Here is a 13,881-nt window from a genome sequence, read left to right on the forward strand (position 1 = left end):
GTCTGGAGTGGTTCTCAATCAGAGGCAGGTGTTTATCGTTGTCTCTGATTGGGAACCATATTTAGGCAGCCATATTCTTTGAGTGTTTTGTGGGTGATTGTCCTTAGTGTCTTTGTTCCTTGTTCTGTATGTATGTGCACCAGTATTAGGCTGTTTCGGTTTTCGTTACGTTTATTGTTTTGTAGGTTTTGTATTTAGATTCGTGTTACGTTTGTTCATTAAACATGGATCGCAATCTACACCCTGCATTTTGGTCCGACTCTCCTTCACGCCTAGAAAACCGTTACACCTTGCCCCTCAATGCCCTCCTGCCCAAGAACAACCTAGGAAGAGCCCCCACGCAGGCAGTCACCCCCCTTCTAAGTTTGGGAGGGTTATCAAGCCAGTGTGTAAACTGATAGTCTATGGTAGAACAAATTGTAGACACTAAAGGACAATGGTAGGAAAATGTACCCAGTTATTGATAAGGGAATAAACTTAGATGTTGAGAAGTTTTAGTTCACAACAAAAGTATAGGTTTGGCCTTAGTCCTCATTTTTCAAGAGAGAGTGCTTAGACCTGCACAATCTCTATTCTCTCAACCTTTTATTGGGTAGCTATTTAGCTGATATATTCCAGTGAGTGGTTTGGTAAAACGTAGGGCCTGTATATAGGAAGTCATTACAAGTATTTTTATTTGATTTTCATACTCTCCAGAGGTTTGCGTAATTCAACATGTTGTAATTATATGTTGTATAATTACACAACATTTCAATAGTTCCATGCCTGATATTACTGTACATTCCTTTTGTTGTTGTAAGTGCCCTTTTTAATGTTGCACACTCCCTTCTGCATTCCCCCTCAAACATCCCCTGCCCCCCTTAACTCTTCGCTGTCTACTACTGTACCCACGTGGAAGGTAGGGTACTGAAAAATTGTCCCATGAAAATCATAATCAGGCCTACATGTTAAAACACTTACAATGAGTTTATATGGTCACTGACAGTGTATTATAATGGTCTCCCACCAATATATTGAGATGTTCATGTATTTCGGTCATTTATTCAAATTGTATCTGTTGATTTGTGAATGTTGTACATGCTAGCTAGCTACTGTACTTTCTACTGTAGGCTTGTCGTCATTGGGCTTGCATGTCTATTCATGTCCCTTTTGTTGTTAAAAGGGGAGCACAGCATTTGTTTATGAAAGTTTTTCCTGTCATTAAATATGCCATGTGTTTTTGTTGAAGATATTTTGACCATATTTTACTGTTAGTAGTTTGCAAGTGCACGTCACGTACTGTACATAACACCAGGTTGTCTTTGAGAAAGCTAGCTAGCCTAGGTCTAGGTCCATAGACTATTCTGTACATTTCTATTTCATACTGTATATTGCATTTACCTTATATTATACTGTTATGTGAAACTAGATTACTGTTATATTGCCCTGTCTACTGTACCCATGCGTAAGAGAGGACTTTGGCATATAAGGACAGCATTTGTTTATGGATATTTTTCCTGTCATTATCAGAGAATAAAAGATCAACACCAACCCTGATCCTTTGGTCATATGTATGCTGGATCAAAACACAATGCAGATAGAGTAGAGTTGTTTTTATAAGAGGATATACAGTGGGGCAAAAAAGTATTTAGTCAGCCACCAATTGTGCAAGTTCTCCCACTTAAAAAGATGAGAGAGGCCTGTAAGTTTCATCATAGGTACACTTCAACTATGACAGACAAAATTAGAAAAAAAATCCAGAAAATCACATTGTAGGATTTGTAATGAATTGATTTGCAAATTATGGTGGAAAATAAGTATTTGGTCAATAACAAAAGTTTATCTCAATACTTTGTTATATACCCTTTTTTGGCAATGACAGAGGTCAAACGTTTTCTGTAAGTCTTCACAAGGTTTTCACACACTGTTGCTGGTATTTTGGCCCATTCCTCCATGCAGATTTTAATTTGTTTATACCTTCCGGAAACCTGCCTCACCCAATGTGATACGGAATCGCTATAATTTTTTATTTATTTTTAGAACACACTCAAGAACCTCCAGAGGCTAACGAGCTAACTAGCTACAAGCTATTTGGTCATTGTTAGTTTATTTTTTTACCTGGATAACACTCGCCAGGCCAGCTTCCCTGCCCCATCCACCGCTGCCCCCTGGACACTGATCTCTTGGCTACATAGCTGATGCACGCTGGACTGTCCATTAATCACGGTACTCCATTCTGCTTGTTTGTTCTATCTGTTGGCCCCGTTGCCTAGTCTACGCCATTTTACCTGCTGTTGTTGTGCTAGCTGATTAGCTGTTGTCTCACCTACTGTTTTAGCTAGCTTTCCCAATTCAACACCTGTGATTACTGTATGCCTCGCTGTATGTCTCTCTCAAATGTCAATATGCCTTGTATACTGTTGTTCAGGTTAGTTATCATTGTTTTAGTTCACAATGGAGCCCCTAGTTCCACTCTTCACGCCCCTGATAACTCCTTTGTCCCACCTCCCACACATGCGGTGACCTCACCCATTACTACCAGCATGTCCAGAGATACAACCTCCCTCATCATCACCCAGTGCCTGGGCTTACCTCCGCTGTACCCGCACCCCACCATACCCCTGTCTGCGCATTATGCCCTGAATATATTCTACCATGCCCAGAAACCTGCTCCTCTTATTCTCTGTCCCCAACGCTCTAGGCGACCAGTTTTGATAGCCTTTAGCCGCACCCTCATACTACTCCTTCTCTGTTCCGCGGGTGATGTGGAGGTAAACCCAGGCCCTGCATGTCCCCAGGCACCCTCATTTGTTGACTTCTGTGATCGAAAAAGCCTTGGATTCATGCATGTCAACATCAGAAGCCTCCTCCCTAAGTTTGTTTTACTCACTGCTTTAGCACACTCTGCTAACCCTGATGTCCTTGCTGTGTCTGAATCCTGGCTCAGGAAGGCCACCAAAAATTCAGAGATTTCCATACCCAACTATAACATCTTCCGTCAAGATAGAACTGCCAAAGGGGGCTGAGTTGCAGTTTACTGCAGAGATAGCCTGCAAAGTAATGTCATACTTTCCAGGTCCATACCCAAACAGTTCGAACTACTAATTTTGAAATTTACTCTCTCCAGAAATAAGTCTCTCACGGTTGCCGCCTGCTACCGACCCCCCTCAGCTCCCAGCTGTGCCCTGGACACCATTTGTGAATTGATCGCCCCCCATCTAGCTTCAGAGTTTGTTCTGTTAGGTGACCTAAACTGGGATATGCTTAACACCTCGCCAGTCCTACAATCTAAGCTAGATGCCCTCAATCTCACACAAATCATCAAGGAACCCACCAGGTACAACCCTAACTCTGTAAACAAGGGCACCCTCATAGACGTCATCCTGACCAACTGGCCCTCCAAATACACCTCCGCTGTCTTCAACCAGGATCTCAGAGATCACTGCCTCATTGCCTGTATCCGCTACGGAGCCGCAGTCAAACGACCACCCCTCATCACTGTCAAACGCTCCCTAAAACACTTCTGTGAGCAGGCCTTTCTAATCGACCTGGCCCGGGTATCCTGGAAGGACATCGACCTCATCCCGTCAGTTGAGGATGCCTGGTCATTCTTTAAAAGTAACTTCCTCACCATTTTAGATAAGCATGCTCCGTTCAAAAAATGCAGAACTAAGAACAGATACAGCCCTTGGTTCACCCCAGACCTGACTGCCCTCGACCAGCACAAAAACATCCTGTGGCGGACTGCAATAGCATCGAATAGTCCCCGTGATATGCAACTGTTCAGGGAAGTCCGGAACCAATACACGCAGTCAGTCAGGAAAGCTAAGGCCAGCTTCTTCAGGCAGAAGCTTGCATCCTGTAGCTCCAACTCCAAAAAGTTCTGGGACACCGTGAAGTCCATGGAGAACAAGAGCACCTCCTCCCAGCTGCCCACTGCACTGAGGCTAGGTAACACGGTCACCACTGATAAATCCATGATTATCGAAAACTTCAATAAGCATTTCTCAACGGCTGGCCATGCCTTCCGCCTGGCTACTTCAACCTCGGCCAACAGCTCCGCCCCCCCCGCAGCTCCTCGCCCAAGCCTCTCCAGGTTCTCCTTTAACCAAATCCAGATAGCAGATGTTCTGAAAGAGCTGCAAAACCTGGACCCGTACAAATCAGCTGGGCTTGACAATCTGGACCCTCTATTTCTGAAACTATCTGCCACCATTGTCGCAACCCCTATTACCAGCCTGTTCAACTTCTCTTTCATATCGTCTGAGATCCCCAAGGATTGGAAAGCTGCCGCAGTCATCCCCCTCTTCAAAGGGGGAGACACCCTGGACCCAAACTGTTACAGACCTATATCCATCCTGCCCTGCCTATCTAAGGTCTTCGAAAGCCAAGTCAACAAACAGGTCACTGACCATCTCGAATCCCACCGTACCTTCTCCGCTGTGCAATCTGGTTTCCGAGCCGGTCATGGGTGCACCTCAGCCACACTCAAGGTACTCAACGATATCATAACCGCCATCGATAAAAGACAGTACTGTGCAGCCGTCTTCATCGACCTTGCCAAGGCTTTCGACTCTGTCAATCACCATATTCTTATCGGCAGACTCAGGAGCCTCGGTTTTTCGGATGACTGCCTTGCCTGGTTCACCAATTACTTTGCAGACAGAGTTCAGTGCGTCAAATCGGAGGGCATGCTGTCTGGTCCTCTGGCAGTCTCTATGGGGGTGCCACAGGGTTCAATTCTCGGGCCGACTCTTTTCTCTGTGTATATCAATGATGTTGCTCTTGCTGCGGGCGATTCCCTGATCCACCTCTACGCAGACGACACCATTCTATATACCTCCAAACAAGCTTCAATGCCATACAACACTCCTTCCGTGGCCTCCAACTGCTCTTAAACGCTAGTAAAACCAAATGCATGCTTTTCAACCGGTCGCTGCCTGCACCCGCATGCCCGACTAGCATCACCACCCTGGATGGTTCCGACCTAGAATATGTGGACGTCTATAAGTACCTAGGTGTCTGGCTAGACTGCAAACTCTCCTTCCAGACTCATATCAAACATCTCCAATCGAAAATCAAATCAAGAGTCGGCTTTCTATTCCGCAACAAAGCCTCCTTCACTCACTCCGCCAAGCTTACCCTAGTAAAACTGACTATCCTACCGATCCTCGACTTCGGCGATGTCATCTACAAAATGGCTTCCAACACTCTACTCAGCAAACTGGATGCAGTCTATCACAGTGCCATCCGTTTCGTCACTAAAGCACCTTATACCACCCACCACTGCGACTTGTATGCTCTAGTCGGCTGGCCCTCGCTACATATTCGTCGCCAGACCCACTGGCTCCAGGTCATCTACAAGTCCATGCTAGGTAAAGCTCCGCCTTATCTCAGCTCACTAGTCACGATGGCAACACCCATCCGTAGCACGCGCTCCAGCAGGTGTATCTCACTGATCATCCCTAAAGCCAACACCTCATTTGGCCGCCTTTCGTTCCAGTACTCTGCTGCCTGTGACTGGAACGAATTGCAAAAATCGCTGAAGTTGGAGACTTTTATCTCCCTCACCAACTTCAAACATCAGCTATCTGAGCGGCTAACCGATCGCTGCAGCTGTACATAGTCTATTGGTAAATAGCCCACCCTTTCTCACCTACCTCATCCCCATACTGTTTTTATTTATTTACTTTTCTGCTCTTTTGCACACCAATATCTCTACCTGTACATGACCATCTGATCATTCATCACTCCAGTGTTAATCTGCAAAATTGTAATTATTTGCCTACCTCCTCATGCCTTTTGCACACATTGTATATAGACTCCCCCTTTGGTTTCTACTGTGTTATTGACTTGTTAATTGTTTACTCCATGTGTAACTCTTTGTTGTCTGCTCACACTGCTATGCTTTATCTTGGCCAGGTCGCAGTTGCAAATGAGAACTTGTTCTCAACTAGCCTACCTGGTTAAATAAAGGTGAAATAAAAATGTATTGATCTCCTCTAGAGCAGTGATGTTTTGGGGCTGTTGCTGGGTAACACAGACTTTCAACTCCCTCCAAAGATTTTCTATGGGGTTGAGATCTGGAGACTGGCTAGGCCACTCCAGGACCTTGAAATGCTTCTTACGAAGCCACTCCTTCGTTGCCCGGGCGGTGTGTTTGGGATCATCGTCATGCTGAAAGACCCAGCCACGTTTCATCTTCAATGCCCTTGCTGATGGAAGGAGGTTTTCACTCAAAATCTCACAGTACACGGCCCCATTCATTCTTTCCTTTACACGGATCAGTTGTCCTGGTCCCTTTGCAGAAAAACAGCCCCAAATCATGATGTTTCCACCCCCATGCTCCACAGTAGGTATGGTGTTCTTTGGATGCAACTCAGCATTCTTTGTCCTCCAAACACGACGAGTTGAGTTTTTACCAAAAAGTTATATTTTGGTTTCATCTGATCATATGACATTCTCCCAATCTTCTTCTGGATCATCAAATGCTCTCTAGCAAACTTCAGACGGGCCTGGACATGTACTGGCTTAAGTCTGGCACTGCAGGATTTGAGTCCCTGGCGGCATAGTGTGTTACTGATGGTAGGCTTTGTTACTTTGGTCCCAGCTCTCTGCAGGTCATTCACTAGGTCCCCCCGTGTGGCTCTGGGATTTTTGCTCACCGTTCTTGTGATAATTTTGACGCCACGGGGTGAGATCTTGCGTGGAGCCCCAGATCGAGGGAGATTATCAGTGGTCTTGTATGTCTTCCATTTCCTAATAATTGCTCCCACAGTTGATTTCTTTAAACCAAGCTGCTTACCTATTGCAGATTCAGTCTTCCCAGCCTGGTGCAGGTCTACAATTTTGTTTCTGGTGTCCTTTGACAGCTCTTTGGTCTTGGCCATAGTGGAGTTTGGAGTGTGGCTGTTTGAGGTTTTGGACAGGTGTCTTTTATACTGATAACAAGTTCAAACAGGTGCCATTAATACAGGTAACGAGTGGAGGACAGAGGAGCCTCTTAAAGAAGAAGTTACAGGTCTGTGAGAGCCAGAAATCTTGTGTAACGGCGTTCTTCGTTTGTTGAGAGAGAGTCGGACCGAAATGCAGCGTGGTGGTTAATCATGATCTTTAATAAGGAAATGGTGACGATACATGAAATAACTAATAAATACAAAAACACCAAACGGAACGTGAAACCTAATACAGCCTATCTGGTGACACAACACAGAGACAGGAACAATCACCCACGAAAGACAAAGCGAAACTCAAGCTACCTAAATACGGTTCCCAATCAGAGGCAACGAGAATCACCTGACAGCTGATTGAGAACCGCCTCAGGCAGCCAAGCCTATACAACACCCCTAATCAGCCGCGATCCCAAATACAACAAACCCCAATACGAAATACAACACGTAAACCCCTGTCACACCCTGGCCTGACCAAATATATAACGAAAACACAAAACACTAAGACCAAGGCGTGACATCTTGCTTGTTTGTAGGTGACCAAATACTTATTTTCCACCATAATTTGCAAATAAATTCATTAAAAATCCTACAATGTGATTTTCGGGATTTTTTTCCTCATTTTGTCTGTCATAGTTGAAGTGTACTTATGATGAAAAATACAGGCCTCTCATCGTTTGAAGTGGGAGAACTTGCACAATTGGTGGCTGACTAAATACTTTTTTGCCCCACTGGACATTTGCATAACCTACTACAGTCAGCTGTCATCAAACACATCAAACACATCTAAACAAGACATTTAGGCTAGTGAATTACGTTCATCTATTTATTTTTGTGCAAATAATCACGAGTTAAGAAATCCTTGAATACTTTCACACCTAAATATTGCAAATGACAGTTGGGGACATGTGGCCAAATCTCACCCGCAGGGCCGATCCTAGCTTTTTGGTGGCCCTAATCAAGGTTTAGTTTGGGGGCCTCACCACCTTGTGGATAAAACAATTTTGTGGTCCCCCTTTTGACATCAGTTAATTTCTTGCAATTGTATGCATTTTGCTATAGGGCGTAGAGAAAATGCTGTGGTTTTAAAGCACATTTTCTGCAATTCTACCCATTGTTCCATGGGGCGGAGAGAAAATCTTGCCGTTTTAAATTGAATTTCATGCAATTCTACTCATGCCATGGGGCGGACAGAACATGTTGTAGTTAAAAGCTAATTTCCTGCAATTGCCAAAATGTTGTGATGCGTGGATAGAACATTTAGCCCTTTTAAAGCTAATTTCCTGCAATTCTGACTGTCATCACTGAAGTCATTTGTGGTGACGAGGCACACAAGGGTTGCTGTACAAAACAAAGTAATTACCGGTTTGATGTCTCTAACCAATCAGAGTATCAAAGCCAATGGGGGGGGGGGGGGCTGGAGGTTAGGGCCCCTTGGCAAATGCCATGCATGGTAATGTGTAAGGTGTAGATAACTGGCTAGACTAATTTACCAATTTAAACATTTTTCGCTGACATGGGCTAATTGAGTGACTGTCAGTGACTGACATTACAAGAGGAAAAACTGCTGATGCACTGCCAATTTCAAAATTGCATCTTATGTATTCTACCATTCTAACTCTCAACAGTAGATTGAGACCATGACTGAGTTCCTAAAAAAAAGGGGGTTGGGGGCACCCTAGCGGCTTGGGTCCCTGCCGTTTATGCCCAGAGGGCTGCACACGCGCCCTTTCCTGCGCCCTTCTTGTGCCTCTGACAAAAATGTGAAACGCAATCCTAGCCCCTTGTCACAAACAGCAGTTATTTTAAAACTTCAAACTCCGCCACCTCGAGACGACCATGGCAGTAGTAACGACGCTAAGATCGACCAAACCCAACTGAAGGATCACTTCTTTAATTTAGGAATAAAACTAAAACGATCACCCGCCTCCTCGCGCTGAGTCTCATCCAGGTTCAGTTGTTCTCCTCCTGGTGGCGCATATCCAATGTCTATACCGGTAGTTCTCCCCGGATCGTGTTACCCTGTAACTAGGGTTTCTTTGGGTTCTCAGTTGGCAGACTCGTCGTTCAGGAGCCGGCCGCCCCGCTGTATATCTAGCTCTCGCATGCCTGGTTCTCAGTCGCAGCTGCTACCAGCGCTTCTCCCCGGCGGCCCACTGCTCTCCCTCGGATTACTGCAGCTGGTTCTCGGCTGCTCCATGGTCGCGCTCTCCTTCTCAGCTCTCTCCCTCAGCAGCTCGCCACCCATCCGAAACTCATGCCCTTTCTGGGTCGGATCTTCAGTGAGTAGCCTCAGGTTTATTAACATCTCACACATAATTAATAAAATGGCAGTAATTTTTTTTGACTCCATATTCTTAAACTATGATAGCTAGTTGACTATATCAACAGGTTGTGTAGTGCTTATCAATTATGCAACTATTACCCAAATCACACTCTTGTTAGGGGATTAGATCATATCCACCAGAACCAAAACACATGGCAGAGCGATGGACTATTTGTCAGCTGTAGTGTCCTGGTGTCATATCTAGATGCTGTTTAAGAGTCCAGTGGTATTAGGTGACTTGTGTGCTGACAAGTACATTATTATTATGGGGTGACTTATATTGGTAGCCCCTACAGTTGGATACTAGCCCATTTATGAATTAACTGGATTGGAGCACATACTGTACAGTTGAAGTCGGAAGTTTACATACACCTTAGCCAAATACATTTAAACTGAGTTTTTCACAATTCCTGACATTTATCCTAGTAAAAATTCCCTGTTTTATGTCAATTAGGATCACCACTTTATTTTAAGAATGTGAAATGTCAGAATAATAGTAGAGAGAATGATTTATTTCAGCTTTTATTTCTTTCATCACATTCCCAGTGGGTCAGAAGTTTACATACACTCAATTAGTATTTGGTAGCATTGCCTTTAAATTGTTTAACTTGGGTCAAACATTTCGGGTGGCCTTCCACAAGATTCCCACAATAAGTTGAGTGAATTTTGGCCCATTCCTCCTGACAGAGCTGGTGTAACGGACTCAGCTTTGTAGGCCTCCTTGCTCACACACGCTTTTTCAGTTCTGCCCACAAATGTTCTATGGGATTGAGGTCAGGGCTTTGTGATGGCCACTCCAATACCTTGACTTTGTTGTCCTTAAGGCATTTTGCCACAACTTTGGAAGTATGCTTGGGGTCATTGTCCATTTGGAAGATCCATTTGCAACCAAGCTTTAACTTCCGGACTGATGTCTTGAGATTTTGCTTCAATATATCCACATCAGTTTTCTTCCTCATGTTGCCATCTATTTTATGAAGTGCACCAGTCCCTCCTGCAGCAAAGCACCCCCACAACATGATGCTGCAACCCCCGGTCTTCACGGTTGGGATGGTGTTCTTCGGCTTGCAAGCCTCCCCCTTTTTCCTCCAAACATAACGATGGTCATTATGGCCAAGCAGTTCTATTTTTGTTTCATCAGACCAGAGGACATTTCTACAAAAAAGTATGATATTTGTCCCCATGTGCAGTTGCAAACCGAAGTCTGACTTTTATGGAGGTTTTGGAGCAGTGGCTTCTTCCTTGCTGAGCTGCCTTTCAGGTTATGTTGATATAGGACTTGTTTTACTGTGGCTATAGATACTTTTGTACCTGTTTCCTCCAGCACCTTCACAAGGTCCTTTGCTGTTGTTCTGGGATTGATTTGCACTTTTTGCACCAAAGTACGTTCATCTCTAGGAGACAGAACGTGTCTCCTTCCTGAGCGGTATGATGGCTGCATGGTCCCATGGTGTTTATACTTGCGTACTATTGTTTGTACAGATGAACGTGGTACCTTCAGGCGTTTGGAAATTGCTCCCAAGGATGAACCAGACTTGTGGAGGTCTACACATTCTTTTCTGAGGTCTTTTCTGAGGCTGATTTCTTTAGATTTTCCCATAATGTCAAGCAAAGAGGCAGTGAGTTGGAAGGTAGGCCTTGAAATGCATCCACGGGTACACCTCCAATTGACTCAAATTATGTCAATTAGCCTATCAAAAGCTTCTAAAGCCATGACATAATTTTCTGGAATTTTCCAAGCTGTTTAAAGGCACAGTCAACTTAGTGTATGTACACTTTGACCCACTGGAATTGTGATACAGTGAATTATAAGTGAAATTATCTTTCTGTAAACAATTGTTGGAAAAATTACTTGTGTCATGCACAAAGTAGATGTCCTAACCGACTTGCCAAAACTATAATTTGTTAACAAGAAATTTGTGGAGTGGTTGAAAAACGAGTTTTAATGACTCCAACCTAAGTGTATGTAAATTTCTGACTTCAACTGTATATCTGAAAGGACTGGGTAGAAATGAAGTTGATATCCAAAGCTATGTCTTTATAAATCAATCACACAAATAAGGGACTATACAATCCTTTGGCAAAATAAACTATATTGTTATGAGTAATCAGGGTCAGGGGTAATAACCTAGTAATTTACCCCAGGAAGCACATTGTGATTAAAGTTCTTATAAAACAGGCAGTTTCTTATTGGAAAACACTGAACCAGAATTTGATATTGAATGTTTCTCGATCTAAGGTGTCCATCTTGGTCCGAATCCTAAATTGTACCCTATTGAATAAATGGCACCCTATTGAATAAATGGCACCCTATTTTCAATTTATCGCTTTACTTTTGACCAAGGCCCATAGAGCTTGCACTGTGTAGGGAATAGGGCCTATTCCTGACATATTGCAAACCCTATGTGCCCTGCTCAAAAGTAGTGCACTAAATTGGGACTAGGGCAGCCCTGGTATTTCTCCATCTTGGTTTATTAAAAAAATTCAATGTAAAAGAAAAGTGCAGGTTTCACTTTTATTTAGTTATCACATTATTTCCATGCACCTGCAACAACTCAGATGTGCAAGTGCTTTTTTAAAAACATAGTAGTGTAATTAAAAGCCCCCCCAAATGTAAGGACATGTTATAACACATTTCACAGAGGCCTAGTATGGATTCACTTATATAATTTGTGAAGCATCTATGTAGGCCTTATAAAGGGTATGCGAAGCCTTTAGAGTTGTTGTTCTTATAACGTGGGACTGTGAATTGTGCAATGACTTTTGTGCATTGGCAGACCATCTCAAAATCTCTTACACAGGGGTTACATGATTGTCAAGCTTACTACAGCTGCTGCTCAGACAATACTATGGAGGCTGCCAGGGTTGTCAAACCTCAAAATAATGGCCCTGTTAAGTCTTAATCAGTCCAGCCACTTTAACTGCCCACTTCCTTTAGAGTATTAGACTAAAAGTGTTTCAGAAGACTATTGGGCCTTTTCAGCTTAATCAGAAACTACCACTGGAGAGAAATCAACCATTTACAGACACTAATGTTACCACACACTAATGTAACCACACAGTACAATTTGTTTTTGTGTTCTTATGTGGTGGAAAACCCCTTCATAAGGCAGTCCAATCTCAATATACAAAAGCTTTATTTCAGCATGCATTGGAAAACCAAATAAATTCGCTTTTTGTTTTCACAGACATCTTATACAGACCGAGGATGGGTGGGGTGTTTCACATGCCCTTCAAATGAGTCCGGTGCTTATCACCACAGATATTAGGTCCAGACAGAGACGAATCATATCAAGGACATGTCCACTCTCCCACACATCCTGGGATAACAGGAACCATGAACAATTGTTTTACAGAAAGTTAGAAACAGTTATAAAACAGACTACAAAAACTTACAGGGCAATTTGTAACAATCTTATAGAAATTAAGAGGAACAGGATTAACTATCTCTTCTTCAAGCCATATAAGATAACAAATGACATTTTCCTCTTTGACACCACATTATACGGCTTTCACATTGATCTATAAGGGCTGGGGTGTTGCAGGCTTCTGTTGGCCTTTGTACAAGTCTGTTTTAATATCCACTGGCAAATCACTCCTCACCAAAACACAGCAACTCACTCGGCATACATAGCTTTCCTGGAACATGGGTGGGTGTAAGGGAGATAAGGCCTATTGAGCAACTAACTCTCTAGTTATTGTTAGGAAGTGTGGCGCAATGGCCTACAAAGGAAGTTCGCTGCTTTAGTTCATTATGTCAGACAACGTTCACATAACCTTAGACAACATTCACACAACCTTAAACAACATCCACACACCATGTGTGACTGACCGGCTGGATTCGGTCTTATGTAGCAACGTTTGAAATTGTGTTTTTTACATTGGATAACAGTAGAGACTGTGCTAGAACATGGTATATCATATACTGCAGTTGAGGAACAATTGGAAAGGCATTCTGCTTTGAAAGTTGATAAACTTGTAACCTCACTTTTGAGAAAATGGCCCTATTGGAGAGCTCTTCTTAGTCTACACCCATTCAGCATCATTCACACCCTCTTAAGCTTTAGCCCAACCCAGCTCTTTAGATATTCACATGTGAGGCCGTGTACTAAACAATCAAAGATTTTAAGACTAAAGGCTGGTTTATACTACGGGTGTGTTCGTAAATTCAATCTGGAGTGCCAGAGTGCGCTCTGGGCGTTCGTAAACTCAGCGTTGTCAGATTGTCCATTAGTAAATTCAAAGCGGTTCGCTCTCAGAGCGTTCAGAGTGCATACTGGCCGCTCTGGCCGAGGAGTAGGGTTGACCCGAGCATTCGGACCTAACAACAGCAGTCAAGCACCCAAGCTAACTGGCTAACGTTGGCTAGCTGGCTAGCTATTTCCAGACACAAATGAGTGAACAGCTCACTCTTACCATTTTACTTGCTCTAGTAGAGCTGGTTAGGCTGTTTTCATGTTATCCAGAGCGTTGGTGACTGCAACTGTGCTGCTGGCAACAATTTATTACGCTTTTTTGCTAATGTTTACTGACACCGGCCATATTCAACGGGTGTTGAGCGTTCGTAAATTCGTCACTTATTCTGCACTCTGACACACTCAGATGAGTGCTCTGAAAACGGAGTAG

At 43.6% G+C, this 13,881-nt stretch overlaps 1 protein-coding gene across 1 annotated transcript in view; it reads left to right on the forward strand.

Moving 5' to 3' along the window:
- The first annotated feature begins 8,674 nt into the window (after positions 1 to 8,674).
- Positions 8,675 to 13,881, forward strand: part of LOC109883870 (protein FAM189A2) — a 59,432-nt gene continuing 54,225 nt past the window's right edge. The window contains exon 1 of the mRNA XM_020475891.2: positions 8,675 to 9,211. Coding sequence (XP_020331480.2) covers positions 8,915 to 9,211 — 297 coding nt within the window. The 5' untranslated portion in view covers positions 8,675 to 8,914. The remainder of the gene's footprint in view (positions 9,212 to 13,881) is intronic.

This window comes from Oncorhynchus kisutch, linkage group LG3 (genome assembly GCF_002021735.2).
Source record: "Oncorhynchus kisutch isolate 150728-3 linkage group LG3, Okis_V2, whole genome shotgun sequence".
Taxonomy (NCBI): Eukaryota; Metazoa; Chordata; class Actinopteri; order Salmoniformes; family Salmonidae; genus Oncorhynchus; species Oncorhynchus kisutch.